Here is an 18,714-nt window from a genome sequence, read left to right as displayed (position 1 = left end):
TCTCCCCGAGGGCTCAGAGCTGGGGAGATTGGAAATTGAGGAAAGAGTAAGAGAAATCAGCAAAACGTCTGAATGAGGACCAAGTCACAGTGTGCAAGGCTCTGGCACATAGTAGGTGCTTTATCAACGTTTATGGAAAAAATAAAAGCCAGACCTCGATATCTGCCCTCCTCCCCCCCTACGGGCCCAATTTCTACTGTGAATCTAGGGTAGGAAGTGAGAGCTATTTTAGGCTGCTGATCCAACTGACGGGATTGTGGCCAACGGCCCATTTTCTCCTCTTCCCCTGACCTTGTTAAACAGTTAGGCATCTGCTAGAGATTCCCACTTCACAACCAGGGGGGCCAAGCTTGCTCCAGGGCACTCGGCCTGCCAGGAACAGCTCTGGATGGCACAGTCATATAACCTCTGCAACTTTGGGGTGACCAGAGAAGGGAAGGAGGGTTGACCAGGCACGGGTGCCAGGGGCAGATGAAGCGGCCAGCGTGTCCTGCCAGGTGCCTGCCTGCCACAGCGGCTGCTCTGGGCCTATTGCTCACAGAATTTATGGGCTGTGAATTTCTCACGGCCATGGAGGAAGCAGGCAAGCCAGACAGGCCGAGCGAGCCTGGGAGAATAGGGAGAAGGTCAGGAGTAGAAACGGTATTCTAAGCTGGGCAAGGGAAGCTCTCCCCAGTTTCTCTCTGCTCTGATGAGCTGGGCATCTGATTTGCCCCAGAGAACCTAACCTCGACCTCGTGAATCCTAAACAGCTGCCTTTCCTCCCCACCCATCCTCCCCACCCCCAGGTTCTGATCTCTGCGGTCCCAGTTGTGGACCAGACGCGTCACGACCTTACCAGTCTTCAGAGAACACTCCTTTCCATCCGACGAAATGATAGAACCCTCTGAAGACTCATTTGAGACGATGATGGAGCGTAAGAATCCATCATCAAAACAAATGGAGTCCTCCGAGGGCTCATCCAACACGACCGTGGAGACATCAGGCAGCGGCGCGCAGGAGGCGGCAGGGCCAGCCAGTGGCCCAGCCCAGGAAATGAAAGAGCTGCCCATTGATCTCCGCCAAGACATGGAGGAGCCATCCAGTGGCCCACATAGGGAAATAAAGGATCCACCCAATGACCTACTCCAAGACCTGGAGGAGTCACACAACGGTTCACATCAGGAAGTGGGGGATCCAACCAGTGAGGCACCTGGCGGAATGGAAGAAGCATCAGTCAACCCATGGGGAGCCCAAGACCAACAAGTCAACGACACTGACCTGGCCAATGTGGGAGAGGAGGAGCGTCCCGAAGAGGAGCCTGACACTTCGGAGATCATGGCCACCGTGCGATCCATCATCTCTCTGTACTTCCGCATGCAAGACCTCAGAGAGCAACAAAGAGTAGCGGAAGAGATCCTGATGGAAGGAATCAATGCAGGCCAACTGCCCGTCCCATCAAAATTCTCTGGTGATCGCAGAGAATACCACGAGTTCATCGTGCTCTGCCAGCTGATCCTACAAAGCTACCCGAGAATGTTCTACAACGACCGCCTGCGAGTGGGGTACGTCATGTGCCACCTCTCGGGCATGGCCTTAGAATGGGCCAGGGCTCTGGTGAACGAAGACAGCCCCCTGGTGGATGACTTCCCGGCCTTCCTAGAGGCCATGTCAGGTATGTTCGAGTACCGACAGGCACTGCGTGTGGCAGAAGACGCCATGTTCAACATCAGGCAGGGGAATCGCCCCGCCATCGAATACATCAATGAGTTCCAGGGCCTGGTACCCACCTTGGGCTGGTCGGACGAAGTCCTGCAGGCCCACCTGTGCCAGGGGCTCAACGAGGAGATCAGGCACTATCTGTTCCGGGTCCCGCAGCCAGATTCGCTGGACAGCCTGATCGTGCTCGTCCTGCAGATAGAAGAAAAGCTGGCAGAGAGAAGGGCCATGCTCAGGCTTCCCCCAGAGGCCCGCCCACGGAACCTGACCTGGATCGACTCACCTGCCCGAGAGAGGTGGACGGTTAGCAGCTGGCTGCCCTGCGAAGTGCGCCCCACCATTACCCGCAAGCACCTCTTCCTGCTGCTCCTGGTCCGAGTGAACCCCTACCACAGCGTCGCGGTGCAGGCCCTGGTTGACTCAGGGGCGGGCGGCAACTTCATGGATGAGAGGTTTGCCCAGGAGCACTACGTGGAGCTCTACGAGAAGCCCTACCCGCAGATGGTCCAAGGCGTGGACGGCTCACTGATCGGCAACGAACCTGTCTGGCTCTACACCGAGCCCCTGGTGTGCATCCATCAGAACCACCAGGAGTCCATCGAGTTCGACATCGTTCCGTCCCCCAACTTCTCCGTGATACTAGGCATCAACTGGCTCCGGATCCACACCCCCGAAGTCGACTGGCTCAAAGGCCGCTGCACCTTCCACTCTCCCTACTGCCTGCAGAAGTGCTTCCGCCCACCCCCACCATGCATCGCGCTGGAAAGACATGCCATAAGCCTGCTGCCCGGACTGCCGCCCCTGTACTCCGACCTGGCCGACGTGTTTAACCCGAAGGAAGCAGATGATGAGACTTCCGACCAGCCAAGCTCAGACGGATCCGATGATCTTTCTGAATCAGAGCCCTCTGAGCTTCAGCAGGCTGGAGACAGTGATCACAGCGAGACCTTTTACGAATGTCCCTCCACCGCGCCGTGGGAACCTGTGGGTGCCGGGATGCAAAAAAGTGCCAGGCCGCGGGATGAAAACTGGAACCTGGAGAGCATGCTGACCAACAAACAGGACTACATACAGATGATTCCAGAACTCTTTGACCAGTTACACGGAGCTACATGGTTCACAAAGCTGGAGCTGCGGGGGACCATTGTGGAGGAAAGCATGAACATACACCAAGCGGAAGATGTATGGAAAGCGGCATTCGGTTTCGAGCCTCAAGAGATGAAGAGCTACCAGCCCTTTCCGCTATCCTCAGACCCGATCATCCCTCAGCACGTGCTCCACTTGATCCTGAAGGACATGCTAGGTTACTTCGTGCTCTCGTATGGGCAGGACGTCCTGGTCTACTCAATGAGCCAGGAGGAACACTTCCAACACGTCCGACAAGTCCTGGTCCGCTTCCGACACCACCACGTCTACTGCTCACTGGACAGAAGCCAGTTCCACCGACACACCGTCGAATTCCTGGGATTCGTCATAACCCCCAAAGGGGTGAAACTCAACAAGAGCATCGTGACCGCCGTGACCGGGTACCCCACCCCGGGCTCTAAGAAGTCCCTGAAACACCTGATCCAGTTCATCTTGCCCTACCAGCACTTCGTGGAGCGCTTCGGCGTCATCATAGAGCCCCTGGCGCGGCTGCTGCTGACCGCCCCGACCTTCTCCTGGGGAGACGAGGAGCAAGAGGCCTTCGAGTGCCTGAAGCGGGCTTTCCGCAAGGCGCCCCTCCTGCACCACCCCAAGCCACAGAACCCCTTCTACTTGGAAACAGGCGTCACCAAGACGGCTCTGCACGCCTCCCTGATCCAAATCGACGACCAAACCGGCAAGAGAGTCTCCTGCGCTTTCTACTCCCGAAATATCTCCCCTATCGAAGTCGCCTACTCTCGACTGGAGATGAAGATTCTTCCCATAAGGGCTGCCTTTACGGTGTGGTGCCGCTACCTGGAGAACACCGAGGAGCCCATCATGATCCTTCTCAACACAGAGGATCTAGCCTCTCTGAATAATGACAGGCTCACCGTACTTCTCCCCGGGCATTGGGTCTTCTTCTTCTCCCACTTCAACTTTGACGTCATGCAGCGGCCAGCACTAGATGGCGGTCGGCCTCTGCCGCCCCTGAGAAACCTCAACCGAAGGCCTTTCCAGCACAACACTGCCACCCGGTCGAGGTCGCTGTTCCCGACGGGAGGGCCCCCCGGGGACCGGTCACTAGACTCCGGGGAAGAAGACGAGAACGAGGATGCCCCTCCCCAGGACGAGCCCCACGGACGGAACCTCCAGCAGGAGTTCCTGGCTCTCATACCCATCGACCAAATCCTGCATGGCGTCCTCGCCCACTTCAGCGTGGCCCAGATCCGAGCAGTCATTCTGCACTTCTTCCGGGGCCTCCTGTTCTGGAAGGACACCCTGGCCGTGGCAGCGCTCCTCGTGCTGCTGAAGCTCAGGCGACGCCTGTCCCCGCGGCCCACGCCCGCCTGGCCCGGGCTCCGGCCTCCCCCGAGGCGCTGGCTGCGCCTCAGCCAGGCCGCCAGCCTCGTCCCCGGCAGCGGCACGGCCGCCGCCGTCGCTCACCTCCTGAGCCACGTGCCCCTGCCCCTGGGCTCGAGCGCCGTGCCCGCCGAGCAGCTGGCCGGGCTGCTGCCGGGCCCCGGGAGCTGGCAGCGGGGCGCCCTGCTCCCCCTGAGCCGCCAGGGCCTGCAGCTCACCCCCGGCTTCTGGCTGCTGCTGTGCGAGTTCTTCGGCGTCCGAGGCGGCGGCCCGCAAGGAGCCCGCCCCCTCCCGGGAGGGACCCACTCTCTGGAGCTGCACGTCGTGGGCGATGAAGATGCCGTCTTGCGAGAAGCCCTGCAAGACGACCTGCAACGTTACCGTCAGTGTGGCCTGCATGACGGCCTGCAAGACACCTCGCAGGACGAGCAGAACGACGTGCAGGAGGCCCTCAGCCCCGACACCACCGTGGCTCTCCAGCCCCTCCGGCACCTCCCCATGCCCGCCGACGTCCTCGCCTTCCTGAGCCAACACCCACCCCGTGTCCGCAGCGCCGCCGTGCAGCCCGACCTGACCGCCCAGGAGCGGGCAGCCAGGGCCCTGATCCGCTTTCTGACCGCAGTCTACGCACAGGCGCAACCGGCCGCTGTCTGGGCCCGGGAAGAAGCCACACTGGAAGAGCTGCCCAGGGCGCAGGATGACGGGAGCCTCCAGTGACTTGCCTCCCAGCCCGCACCACACCCTCCACTCCTCTGCCCCCCCACCTGGGCTTCTCCCTCCAGCCTCCCCGTGCCTCGGCCTGCTTCGCTCAGACCCAGTGCCCCCCTCCTGCCACTCCTGACCCAAGGGGAACCCGCTTGTGAAGGGCAAAAATTTCTTCAACTCATCAACCAGCAACATCATCTGTGCTAACAATGGACTATCCAACCATCAGAGACCCAGAGCCAGCGCAGGGCCACACGACCACAGTCCCATCTTAACTGCCCAGGTCCCAGGCTTGCAGCTGGGAGTGAGATCAGTGAGGGAGAGAGCAGTGGTGAGCAGGAGATGACCCCATGCCCCAAGGCCAGGTGAAGAATCAGGCACAGCAGACGCAGCCAAGCAAGCAGATGCTGGGGACCCACCCCCTGGAGTGACGAGTGGCCACCATGTGCCATCCTGGGACACTGACCTCGGGTGCTCCACTGACTTCTTCTACCTCCACCACCGGTGCTCCTGCTCCCCTGGGCTCCCGCGCCCCGCCCCCCGCCCCCCACCCCGCTCACACCTCGTGGAGCGCTGTGACATCTCCCTCGCCCACCCCCTGCAAAGCAAGCCCACCCCTACCCCACCGTCTGGTTCGGCTCCCTCGACCCTGACTCTGCCTGGCCCTGAGCTCTGCCCTTACCTGGACGGTGCCTCTCCACAGAGCGTCCGACGTACCAGTACTCACCGGATTTGCATTCTCAAGAGTCCCCATGACTCCCAGGACACTGAGGGGGTGACCTCCCTTGGCAGGGCTCCCTCTCCCCTCCCAACACTGACAGCACAGGGACCCGGAGGTCCACAACAGGGGAGGGGGCTCCAAGAGAGACTGAGGAAGGCCCCAGACACCCAGCGGACTGTGCTGAGCCAGTCCCTACCAGACCACTGCTCTCTGCCACGGGGAGGAGACCCCCCACTTTCCCACCCCCTCACCTCTCCCACCCCCAAAATAAAGCAAAATAAAAGATTATCTGACTCTGTGATTTGATCTGAAGGTAGATGGTAGAGGGCAGGATGGAGGGGGGGGCAAGTGGAGTGGGGGGTCTGGGCTCTCCCCCCAAACAGGCCCCACCTCGTGCCTGGCACATAAACTGGGATGGGGGGCAGGGGGACACTGGGAAGCTGCCTCCTCCTGAGAGTCCAGTCTCACCTCTGGCCTGGGCCTAACTCCCCCATAAGACAGACAGGCTGGGCAGGCTATTGTCTGCCCACTAACGCAGAGGAGCACCAGCTTCACACAATTGCCCCTCTCCCATCCCCAGTGGAGGCCAAGGTCACACTGCCCTGAAAGTGGCAAAATGGCTGTTTAGAGGGTGCACTGCCCTGGGGAGGGGAGGGTGCCCCCGGGGAGTCCAGGCAAAGGGAGGATGGCACTCATTCGCTCAGGGCCCATCCAACCCACGGTCCAGCACATGCAGACTGAGGGCCCCCTGCCTGGTCTCAGCTTCACCCACCCAGCAGCAGCCTCAGACCTCCAAGAGCACAGCTGCCCCCACGGTCCACACTGGTGAACTGGGGCATGGTGGAAGGACGTGAACCACTCCCTGCACGACCAGGACCCTCACCTGGGGGAGGGAATCTAGGCCCTCAAACAACACCCCACCCCCCCTCCGACCAGGCCTGCCCCTGACTCTGCCCCCAACTGCCCCTGACTGCCCCTGACTCTGCCCCTGACTCTGCCCCCGACTCTGCCCCTGACTCTGCCCCCGACCCTGCCCCCGACTGCCCCTGACTCTGCCCCTGACTCTGCCCCCGACCCTGCCCCCGACTGCCCCCGACTCTGCCCCTGACTCTGCCCCTGACTCTGCCCCCAACTCTGCCTCCGACTGCCCTTGACTGCCCCTGACTCTGCCACCAACTCTGCCCCTGACTGCCTCTAACTGCCCCTGACTCTGCCCCTGACTGTGGCACCATGAGATCACCAAGCAGATCTCAGGTTCAAAGGTCAGGGGCTCGGCAGGTGCCTGACATCCCGTCCATCTCCCTTACTGGCCCTCCCCCCTCACCTCATCCTAAGGAAAAGCACAGCCCCACTGACCCCCAAAGTTCTGCAGGCTCTGTAGCAGCACAGCAGGCTCATGTCCTGTGCCCTCACTGGTCTCCAGGGGCGACTGGCTGTGGCACCCTGTCCATCTAATTGAGGCATCTACCCCGGAGAGCAGCACCAAGAGATCACGGTCAGGATCCCCAAGTGCAAAGCCAGGGGCTCAGGAGTACTTCTGGGCTGCCACCCACTCTCACCCGGCCTCCCTGCTGGCTGGCTGCAAGCCCCACCCCCTGCCTCAGTTTCCTCATCTGTCACCGGACCCTGCAGGGCTCAAAGGAAGTAATCGGCACAACCTGCACTCAGGGCTCTACCCTCCGCCCCCTGCACCCCAGGCAACCTGCTGGTGGCTGCAGAGAAGTCAGGAACAGACAGAGCCGGGACTGGGAACCCTCCCCGGTGGCCTCTGCTCTGTCACCTCAGGCCATTCCACCCCTACAGTGCCCACTCCGCATGTCTACTGTCACAGGGCTCCGGAACAACCCCCACCAAGGGCTGATATCATGGTGGCTCTAGGAGCCAGGGGCACCACACCGCTCTGCCTGCCCTCCTAGCATCTGCCCCTGACGGCGGCCCCAAGAGGCCACAAGTGGGTCCTATGGGTCAAGATCAACGGCTTGGCTGCAGGACCCCACCGTCTCCCCTAGTGGCCCTGATCCTGACTTTTGGGTGGCCCTGGCTAATGGCTGCTCATCTCAGGTCTGTTGCCTGTCATCAAACGAGGGAGGGGAGAGGAGAGAGGAGTTTCAGAGGCAACAAGATACAATGTCCAAGGACCCTTGGTTCCTAAAATCCCCTCTGCTCCCAGGTGGCACTTCTGGGGGCTCTCGAATTCCTTGATGGTGGTGAACTGCCTTGGGACACGGCCTGGGGTCACAGTGGGGATGTCACTCCCAGCACTGGCCCCTCACTCGGGCCGCCCCTGGGAGTCCCAGAGGCTTGATGCCTGCAGGCAAACCTGTGTGCCTGCTCGGTAGGGGCAGCCCTGGGGGCCTGGGGTGTGGAGGGTGACCCTTCATGTGCTTGGGACCCAAGTCCTGCCAAGAGCACTGCCATGCCTGCCAGGCCAGGACAGCCTCTCAGCGGGGGCCAAACGGAGAAATTGTCACCCATCAGCCCTGCCCTACAGTGGAAGGGCCAGATGTCCACCAAGGTGCACAGGTTTACCCACAGTGGCGGGCACACACTTGCACACATACGCACGCACGCACACACACACGGGGTCTAGCAGGAGAGGCCTCTGCCTCCCACACCAGCAGACGGCAGGGTCCTGGCCTCACTGAGCCCCTGCCGCTGTCCCAAACAGAGGGGCTTTATGCCCGGGCCTCCGAGAGCTACTGACAAAGCATGGGGTGTTTTTGAGGTCCCTGCCTCCCTAGAAAGAGTTTTAAAAAACAGAATACAAACCATTTTCCTCCTGGAAAAAAAAAGATTAAAAAAAAACAAAAACAGAAAACAAAAAAACAAAAAGGAAAAGAAAGTTAGTATTAAATGACAACTGGGCTGGGGGGTTACGACAACACAGACACCACAAACAAGGTGAGACAACAAGCATGCGGTGACTCTGGAAAACGGGTTCCCAGCTCTTGGGCCCTGGCCTGCACGAGGTCATGCCTACGTGTGCCCACACCCCACCTCCGAGGATCACTGGCAGCCAGTGAGCTCTGACAGCGCCCAGGGACCAGGGAACACCCTGAGGTCCACCCCATGGAAGGTTATCAACCCCTCTTGTCACCTACCTTCCCCTCCCGCCCACCCCCATGTCCCAAGTGCTCCAGCCTTGAGGTCTGGCTCACACTGGACCCATTTCCCAAACATGCAGCCATCACACTGATGGCTACTCACCACCCAGGTCCGGATGCGCCCGCCCCTCCTACAGGCTGCCACGGGTCCAATGCGGGGCCTCTAACACGGGCCCCCACATGAGGGGGGTGACAGGAGCTAAGCCAGCAGCCCCCACGCTGCTCCCAAAGTGAGAAGACAAAGGCCACCCAGGCCTGCCCTCCACACCCCATGGGCCCTGCTGCTGGGCCAGCGGGCACCACCACGAGGGGATCTCGTACCCAAATGAGACCCTCATCCTGACCCCTGTCCAGGGTCTTCCAAAACAAACAAAGGACACATTTCAGAAACACCATCACCCTAGGATTTCGCACAGACACCCAGGCGGCCGAAAGCCAGGCCTCCATGGAGGGTGAGTTGAGCTCAGCCCAAAGGAATCAAGTCGGCCCTGGAAGAGAGAGGCCAGGATGAGCGCGGCAGCCCTTGGGCAGCAGGCCCCTCTGATCAGTGCAGTCAGGAGCAGGGAAGAGAAGTATCAGGCACTGACCACTTCCAAAAGTTGTTTCTCGAAAGTGAGGCCTCGGGCCACCCACCGCAGTCACCGAGACAGCTGGTTGAACATGCAGATTCAGGGCCCTGGCCCCGGCCTTCAGGCCACAGAAAGCTGGTGCCCGGGGGCGCTGGAGAACCACCTGTTCACCACATGTCACATACTTCTTGGAGCCTCCCTGAGAGGCCAAGACCAAGTCCTTTCAGGAGGGGACTTCAATCTCGCACGTGTCACGTCGTGCTCCGATGCATTCCATCCAACGAAGGCACACATGACATACTCGACACCTGACATGGCCCGGCTCCTCAGGAAGGCCTTCCTGAGCTCGGCAAGACCTCCTAACGCCATGACAGACTGGGGAGAAGGGAGGAAAAGGCAGGAGGCAGGCGAGGGAAGGGGAGCTGCAGGATGGGGGGAGAGCCACGGACTTTCGCGACCTGCCCTACAGCTTCCTGCTGTGGGTAAGGACTGCCCGCCTTGCCACCCCACGCGTCTACCCGGGCTGCCTGCCATGCTGTAATGGGTTAGTGACTCCAGTGGCACAGGGGCTCCGTGTGGGTCACCTTCTGCCACGCGTGGAACCTTGGTAGGGGATGCAAAAGACAACAGCCGTGGCCAAGGGGGAAGGGCAGAGAGGTAGGCAAGGGCTCAGTGTGCACCTGAAGGATGAGGGACTCAGTGTGACACGTGAGGGAGGGGGGGTTCAGTGTGGCAGGTGAATAAGGAGGGAATCTGTGTGACAGGTGAGTAAAGAGGGGCTCTGCGTGACACATGAGGAAGGAGGGGGCTCCATGGGACACGGCAGAGGAGGTGCTCTGTGTGACACATGGAGGAGGAGGGGCTCAGTGTGACACACAACAGAGGAGGAGTTCAGTGTGATAGGTGGGTGAGGAGGGGCACAATGTCATACGTGAGGGAGGAGAAACTCAGTCTGACACATGAGGGAGGAGGGGCTCTGGGTGACACATCAGGGGGGTAGGCTCAGTGTGACACGTGAGTGAGGGGGGGCTCAGTATGTATGAAGGAAGAAGGCTTAGAATGACAGGTGAGACATGTCTCAATGTGACACATGAGAGGGGAGAGCCTTAGTGAGACACATGAGGGAGGAGGAACTCAGTGTGACACATGTGGGAGGAAAGTGTCAGTGTGACACATAAGGGATGAAGGGTTCCATGTGACACATTAAAGAGGAGGGGCTTCGTGTGACAGGTGACTGAGATGTGTCTCAATCTGACACGTGAGGGAGGAGGGGCTCCATGTGACACATGAGGGGGGCAGGCTCAGTATGACATGTGAGTGAGGAGGGGTTCAGTATGACATATGAAGGAAGAGGGCTTAGAATGACAGGTGAGATGTGTCTCAGTGTGACACATGAGAGGGGAGAGCCTTAGTGTGACACATAAGGGAGGAGGAACTCAGTGTGACACATGTGGGAGGAGAGTGTCAGTGTGACACATAAGGGAGGAGGAACTCAGTGTGACACATGTGGGAGGAGAGTGTCAGTGTGACACATAAGGGATGAAAGGCTCCATGTGACACATGAGGAGGGCAGGCTCAGCATGACATGTGAGGAGGGACTCAATGTGACACGTGAGAGAAGAGGGGCTCAGTGTGACAGATGAGGCAAGAGGGGCTTAGAATGACAGGTGAGTGAGACATGTCTCAATGTGACACATGAGATGGGAGGAGCTCAGTGTGACACACGGGGGGAGGAAGAACTCAGTGTGGCACGTGAGGGAGGAGTGGCTCAGTGTGACACATGAGGGCAGAGGGGCAAAGTGTCACATATATGGAGGAAGGGTATCTGTGACAGGTGAGTGAGGAAGGGTTCAATGTAACACATAAGGTAGGGGCTCAGTGTGACATGTGAGGCTCAGTGTGACACATGTGGAAGGGGGAGGGCCAGTAAGACACATAAGAGATGAAGGCCTCCGTGTGACACATGAAGGAGGAGGGGCTTTGTGTGACAGGTGAGTGAGATGTGTCTCAATGTGACACATGAGGGGGGCAGGCTCAGTGGGATGAGTGAGTGAGGAAGGACTCAGTGTGACACGTGAGGGAGGAGGGGCTTAGTGTGACAGGTGAGCAAGACATGTCTCAATGTGACACATGAGAGGGAAGGGGCTCAGTGTGACATGTGAGGGGGAGGGGTCAGTGTGACATGTGAGGGCAGAAGGGTTAAGTGTCACACATGTGGGAGGAGGGAATCTGTGACATATGAGTGAGGAGGGGCTCTGTGTGACACATAAGGGAGGAGGGACTCAGTGTGAAACATGTGGGAGAAGAGTGTCAGTGCTACAGGTGAGTGAGGAGTGGCTCAATGTGACACATGAGGTAGGCGCTCAGTGTGACACATGAAGGAGGAGGGGCTCAGTGTGACAAGTGATTGAGGAGGGGCTCAGTGTGACACATGACAAAGGAGGAGCTCAATGTGACACATGAGGGGGGGAGGTGCTCAGTGTGACAGGTGACTGAGGAGTGAGTCAGTGTGACACGTGAGGGAGGAGGAACTCAATGTGACATGTGAGGAGGAACTCAGAGTGACACGTGAAGGAGGAAGGGTTTATGTGACAGGTGACTGAGATGTGTCTCAATGAGAGATGTGAGGGAGGAAGGGCTCCATGTGACACATGAGGGGGAAGAAGGTCAGTGTGACACATGAGGGAGGAGGGTGTCAGTGTGACTCGTGAGGAGGGGCTCAATGTGACAGGTGAGGACGAGGGGCTCCATGTGACACATGAGGGAGGCAGGGCTCAGATAACGCATGAGGGAGAAGGGTCTCAATGTGATACATGAGGGAGGAGGAGCTCAGCGTGACACGAGGGAAGAGGGAGTCAGTGTGACGTGAGGGAGGAGGGGCTCAGTGTGACACATGAGGGCAGAGGGGCTATCACAAATGTGGGAGAAGGGAATCTTTAACAGGTGAGTGAGTAGGGGATCAGTGTGACACATGTGGGAGGAGAGTGTCAGTGTGACACATGACGGGGAAGAAGCTCAATGAGACAGGTGAGTGAGGAGGGAGTCAGTGTGACAGTGAGTGAGGAGCGGCTCAGTGTGACACATGAGGGAGGAGGGACTCAGCATGACACAACAGAAGAGGAACTCAGTTGACACATGTGAGAGGAGGGGCTCAGTGTGACAGGTGAGGGAGGAGGGGCCCAATGTGACATGTGAGTGAGGTGGGGCTCAGCATGACACTTGAGCGAAGAAGAACTCAGCGTGACACACGAGGGAGGAGGGGCTCCATGTGACACATGACAGAGGAGGAGCTGAATGTGACACATGAGGGAGGAGGGGCTCAGTGTGACACATGAAAGACGAGGAGCTCAGCGTGATACATGGCGGGGGAGGCTCAGTGTGACAGGTGGGTGAGGAGGGGCACAGTCATACATAAGGGAAGAGGAACTCAGTCTGCACCTGAAGGGGGAGGGGCTCCGTGTGACAGGTGAGGGAGGAGGGGCTCCGTGTGACACATGAAGGAGGAGGGCCTTTGTGTGACAGGTAAGTGAGATGTGTCTCAATGTGACACCTGAGGGAGGAGGGACTCCATGTGACACACGAGTGAGGAAGGGCTCAGTGTGACAGGTGAGCGAGGAGGGGATCAGTATGACACATGAGGGAGAAGGGGCTTAGTGTAACAGGTGAATGAGACATGCTGCAGTGTGACACATAAGAGGAGAGGGGCTCAGCTGTATGTGAAGGGGGAGGGGCTCCATGTGACAGGTGAGTGAGGAAGGGCTCAGTGTGATAGGTGAGTGAGGAGGGGCTCAGTGTGACATATGAGGGAAGAGGGTCTTAGAATTACTGGTGAGTGAGACATGTCTCAATGCGACACGAGAGGGGAGGAGCCCAGTGTGACACATGACAGAGGAGGAGCTCAGTGTGATACATGAAGGAGGAGGAACTCGGTGTGGCACGTGAGGGAGGGGCTCAGGGTGACACGTGAAGGCAGAGGGGCAAAGTGTCACACATGTGGGAGGAGGGTGTCAGAATGACACATGAGGGAGGAGGAACTCGGTGTGACACACTACAAAGGAGGAGCTCAGTGTGATACAAGGGAAGAGGAAGTCAGTGTGACACATGTGAGAGGAGGGGCTCGGTGTGACAGGTGAGGGAGAAGGGACCCAATGTGACATGTGAGTGAGGTGGGGCTCAGCATGACACTTGAGGGAAGAGGGACTCAGTGTGACAGGTGAGGAGTGAGTCAGTGTGACAGGTGAGTGAGGAGGGGCCCAGCATGACACGTGAGGAAGGGCTCAGCGTGACATAAGGGAGGAGGAACTCTGTGTGATACGTGTGGGACGAGGGGCTCAGTGTGACATGTGAAGGAGTAGGGGCCCAATGTTACATGTGAGTGAGGTGGGGCTCAGCGTGACATGTGAGGGAGGAGGGTGTCAGCGTGACACATGAGGGGGGAGGAGCTCAGGGTGACAGGTGTGTGAGAAGGGGCCCAATGTGACACATGAAGGAGGAGGGGCTCAGTGTGACATCTGAGTGAGACATGGCTCAGTGTGGCACATGAGGGATCAGAGGTTCAGTGCGACACATGAGGAAGGAGGGACTCAGTCTGACATGATGGGGGAGGAGCTCAGTGTGACCAGTGAGTGAGAAGTGGCTCATGTGACAGGTGAAGGAGGGGCTCAGTGTGTCACATGAAGGAGGAGGAGCTCAATGTGACACATGAGGGAGGAGGGGCTCAGTGTGACATCTGACTGAGACATGGCTCAATGTGGCACATGAGGGATCAGAGGCTCAGTGTGACACATGAGGGAGCGGGGCTCAGTGTGACACATGTGGAAGGAGGGTGTCAGTGTGACAGGTGTGGAAGGAGGGGCTCAGTGTGACACATGAGTGAGGACAGGTAAGTTCGGGCAGGACCCGGGAGTGGTGCTCGCCCTCAGGAACACCCAGCGAGGAGCTGCCCCTCCCCTAAAATGATGGGCGAACTGCGGTGAGGGAGGGAGCCCAGGGCACCACCTCACCCCAAGGCAGTCGGTACACACCACACTCATTGTGATTCAGAAGCAAACCGAAAGGGGCCACCTGACAATTCTAGAAGTTAGACAAGACCATCAAGCGAAAGCAGAATTCCAGGTTAACACACCTGACGGGTCTCCAGAAGCCCACCCAGCTCCTCTAAAACTGAGTGCACTCCAATTTTTGAAGGGGACTTTTAAGACCTCTGAGCCACCATCACACCCCACAAGCCCATGTCCCTCCACCCAAAACATCCACAGGGTCTTCATGGACAACAGAGGGTCCAAGATTCTGGCTCTCCAAGACCTAGAAACTTCCAAAATGGATATTTGACAACCAACACTTGGCCAAGCACAGGCATTAACATCAAGAGCAGAACAAGTCCGTCCTAGACCAGCATCGTGTCGGAGAACACGAATACACTAACAGCCCCAAGGACACAACTCAGATTTTTACAATCGTGGAAGGAACCGAGATGCCCTTCAACAGATGACTGGATTAAGAAGTTGTGGTCCATATATACAATGGAATATCACTCAGCTACAATGGAATACATTTTGCTTTACAAAACATTCACTGCCTTGTCCACCATTTTCTGATTTCACCCCAGGAGCACGAACACTGCATCACACATGGAGCCCGCTCCCTCCTCCCCTCCAGCAAACTCCCCTCCTCCAAGGTGATCTAACTCTGCCTTGAAACCACCCCAGGGCTGAGCAACGAGAAGCAAAGGTCCTGCTCCCTCTCTCATGTCCCCTTTGGTGGCAAGGGCACAGAATTTGTTTCCTAACCCTCTAAGTGCTGACATCTGAGCACTCGTTTTCCCCTCTAAAAAGGGAATGATGTGACCAACGACGGGTGTAGGTAGGACTGGGTGATCTCCAACAAAGGGGACAGCCAGGAGGCTGCACCGGAAAATGGGGTGCAGAGTGCAGCGAGCCCAGGCTCCCGGAGGGGCAGGAACTGCGCCAAGGCCTAGGAGCAAGGAGCCCATGGAGAAGCAGTGAATACCTGGGTTCCCAGCACCATTTCTGAGATGTCAGCCGCCCGCGGGGAAGAAAGACAACACATGGGACCTCTCCTTCCAGACCCCACTCAGCAGGCCCTCGGCTGAACCCTCCGCCCCCTGGCCCCCGCCGCGGTCAGATTCCCTCTTCTCCGCACCGCGTCCCCGCTGCCCTGGCCCAGGCTCTCTGCCATCCGCCGGCTCTCGTGCGTCTCCCCGAGGCGTGCACTCCCAAGGGCAATGTCCATTTACTTGACGCCTGGCACAGGGCCTGGCACACAGTAGACCTTCACCGAATGTGCAAACGAATGAATGAAAGCCTACCATGTACAAGGCCCTGGCGGCCAGAGGGAGCCCCGAAGTGAGGATGATGGAGATGAGGCAGATGATGGATGGGTGATGGCCAGGTCCACAGTGATGGAGATGAGATGCCGTGCCCAGGATGACAGAGGCCAGGCGGAGGTGATGGGAGCCCGAGATGACCGGCCCGCAGGGTCCTGGGCCCTGGGACCCAGCCGGTGCAGATGACAGTGAGACAGTGCTAGGGGCGAGGAGCCATGATGCAGGAACCCGTGGTGACAGATACGCCTGACATGGACCCCCAAAAGCTTCGAAGGCAAGGAGGAGGAACCCAGGACCCACCAGGGGGACCTGGAAACTTCTGAAGGCCAATGTGGGACATGAATCAAGAACCTTCACACCCACAGCCCAGCCCGGCATCCGGCCCAACACCCCCACCACGCCCACGTCACCTACAGACTATCCACCGCGCACGAAGCTTGGAGAACAATTACGGAGGCCGAGAACCTTGCCGGTGAGGAACAGTGGACGCCCTGGAACAGGGGTCAGCAAACATTTTTGCTTGCATAGTCCATAAAGGAATTTTGAAAAGATGCCTATCTCCTCCTTGCCCCCAGCCCGTTCTTGAATTGGCAACAAGGCCAAGCTTGCAGGGCTGCCACAACGCAAGCTCCCGTATGTTCTGTAATATGCGTGTGGAGCCTGTAGTGTTGTCAGCAGCTCGGGGCTGTGGTCAGGCTCATTTGATTTGTCCACTCTCAACCTCACCGGCACACACACACAAAGATGTCTGATGTCATTCTTGGCCTTTTCCCACCCGAGTCACAGTGTTCAGACTGAATCTCAAGTAAACACGGCACCTGGGGGCTGAGGGGCCGGGGCGCCGTGAGGCACAGCGGGAACTGACCTGGATCCTGCAGCGTCCGGGACACAGCTTTCCTCCGGTCCGAGGCTGTCAAGGGTGGGGTGCAGCGGCCGAGGTCTGGGAGGCTCCATCTGGTCCTGAGGTCCCTGGCGAGCACCATGGGTGGCAGATGCCCCGGGTGGCAGGACAGCAGCCGGGGAAGCTGGGCAGGTCACGGAGGCTGGGCAGAGGACCCAGCCGTGCCTCGCTCAACCCGTTCTTGTCCCTCCATCTGTGAGATGGCTGAACTCTACCGTGAGCTGCCCTCGTAGCTGGGGTCTAGGGGCTGGTACGGGGGAGCTAGTTAGAACCCCAGCCCAAGGGGCAGGAGCTGGGGGGCTGCGGGAGGGGAGGGCTCCACTCCAGGACACAGAAGGGAGAAGCCTACTGGGTCCACTGGGCGGAGCTGGTAAGAGGGGATGTCGGCAGCTCACCAGGACAAAATCCCCCTGACCTGTGACAGCATCGCTAGGGTGAGGCAATGGGGGGGCAACAGTGAAGGGTAAGGGGTCTGGGGCCAAGGATGCCACTCTCCTGCCCGCTGTGGCAGAAATGGACACACATACGGCCTGTGGACAAAGCTCCAGGGGGCATGTGGCAGGGGCTGACAGTGGGAAGTGGGTCTGGGGGAGAAGCGGACGGGGACTCTGCACTCAGGGTGTCCGGGCTTAGGGAGAGATCCAATCTGTCTCTCACTTCCAGTCACCCTCCACCATCTGTCTTTCTCACTCAGGCACACGCACACAAGCACAGACGCTCGCACGCATGCACACTCACACGCACGCACGCGCACGCACACACACACACACACACCCCAATCCAGGCACACACAAGCAGGCAGGGACACACATCTGCCCCCCCAACCTAGGCCAGGGACCCTGTGCACACTGAGCCCTCCCAAGGCCAGGACCACGCCTGAGCCTAGCCTGGGGCAGTCACCCAACACCGATCCAGGGCCCACCTGGTGCTGGGGGCTAGTGTGGCAGCTGGGGTAAAGGGGGGCAGAGTAACGCCGGGACCAGGGTTCCAGGCTGCAGAAAAGCTCTAGAGGCAGCTTACTCACAGGCAGCGTGAGCAAAGGCTGTGGGGGGTGGGGGGCAGTTAAGGCCTGACCCTTTGTGGTTGGGGTCACAGTAAGTTCTAAGTGAAGGGAGACATGTTCCAGGCTGGGAAACCAATCCCAGGTGGTCAGCTCTGGGGCACACTGGGGGGGGAGGGGGGCTTTCCTCCCAGCAGTGTGGTCCTCTGATTGCTGGGCACGGAGGGCCCCTCCGAAGAGAGTGAAGGCCTGTCCCCTAGGTACATATGAGTATCCCAGAATGGCCTCTGCCCCTCTCTGAGCCCAGGGTTTCCACCTTGACGTGGTGGGGGGCTGACAGGAGCCCCAGCCCACTGACAGGCACGCTTCCACTCAGCTCCACCATCAGCCAACACCAAGCAAACAGATAAAGTGCTTTGTAAAGTGCAGGTATACAGGTAATGTTCCACGACACCCTGCCAGCCCCCACCCCGCCCCGCACCCGACCCAGCTCGAGGTCTGGGGATGCGCTGTCCCTAGAGGCCCCGCGGCTGCAGGAAGGCAGGTATGGGGCTGTGGGCCGTCTGGGAAATGCAGATACCAAATCAGCCTAATAAATACCTCTCTGGGGTGTGGGGTTCCCCCTCCTCTGCTGATTGCGTAACATTTGGCTTGAATTCAGCCTGACTTTCCGGGCTAGTTGGCCATAGTCCTACCCCCACTGCCCTGCCCTGTCCATCCTCCTGACCCACCTCCACCCACCCATGGGTGGGCCCAGCCTCAGCAAGGGGCTTTTGCTGCTGCTGGGACTGCCTCCCCTAAGCCCCCATGTGACTGCAGGGTACAGAGAGGGGCAGAGCTCAAAGTGTCCCCTGAGAAGTACACGGAGGACACAATTAGGAACACGGCCCCTCCCTGGCAGGCTGGCACAGGAAAACAGCCCTCAGGAGAGCGGAGCCGGGGAGAAAGTTTCCCTAGGGCCCACCTGACGCTGCCTCACCCCAGCTGCCAACTCCAGAACGGCAGCGGCTGGGAAGAATGAGAAGGGGAAAATCAGAGTCATCTGGGAGAAAACCGCAGCTCCAGGCATCTCCCTGCCTTCCCTGCTTCCTCTAAGAGCTGAACTAGAAGTGTCAGTGAAGTCTGGGGCCCCACTTTGTCCCTCCGGGGAAGGAAGAAAGCCATGACCTTCCACTCCCCCAGC

At 59.0% G+C, this 18,714-nt stretch overlaps 1 protein-coding gene across 1 annotated transcript; it reads left to right on the top strand.

Moving 5' to 3' along the window:
- The first annotated feature begins 811 nt into the window (after positions 1–811).
- Positions 812–4,902, top strand: RTL1 (retrotransposon Gag like 1). Its single transcript, XM_045775436.2, has one exon. It carries the CDS (start codon positions 874–876, stop codon positions 4,900–4,902), a length of 4,029 nt encoding a protein of 1,342 aa, XP_045631392.2. The 5' UTR covers positions 812–873.
- The last annotated feature ends 13,812 nt before the right edge of the window (positions 4,903–18,714 follow it).

The sequence above is a fragment of the Ursus americanus genome, chromosome 26 (genome assembly GCF_024610735.1).
Source record: "Ursus americanus isolate L20-20 chromosome 26, mUrsAme1.1.p, whole genome shotgun sequence".
Classification (NCBI taxonomy): Eukaryota; Metazoa; Chordata; class Mammalia; order Carnivora; family Ursidae; genus Ursus; species Ursus americanus.
This window is presented reverse-complemented; position numbering and strand designations above follow the sequence as displayed.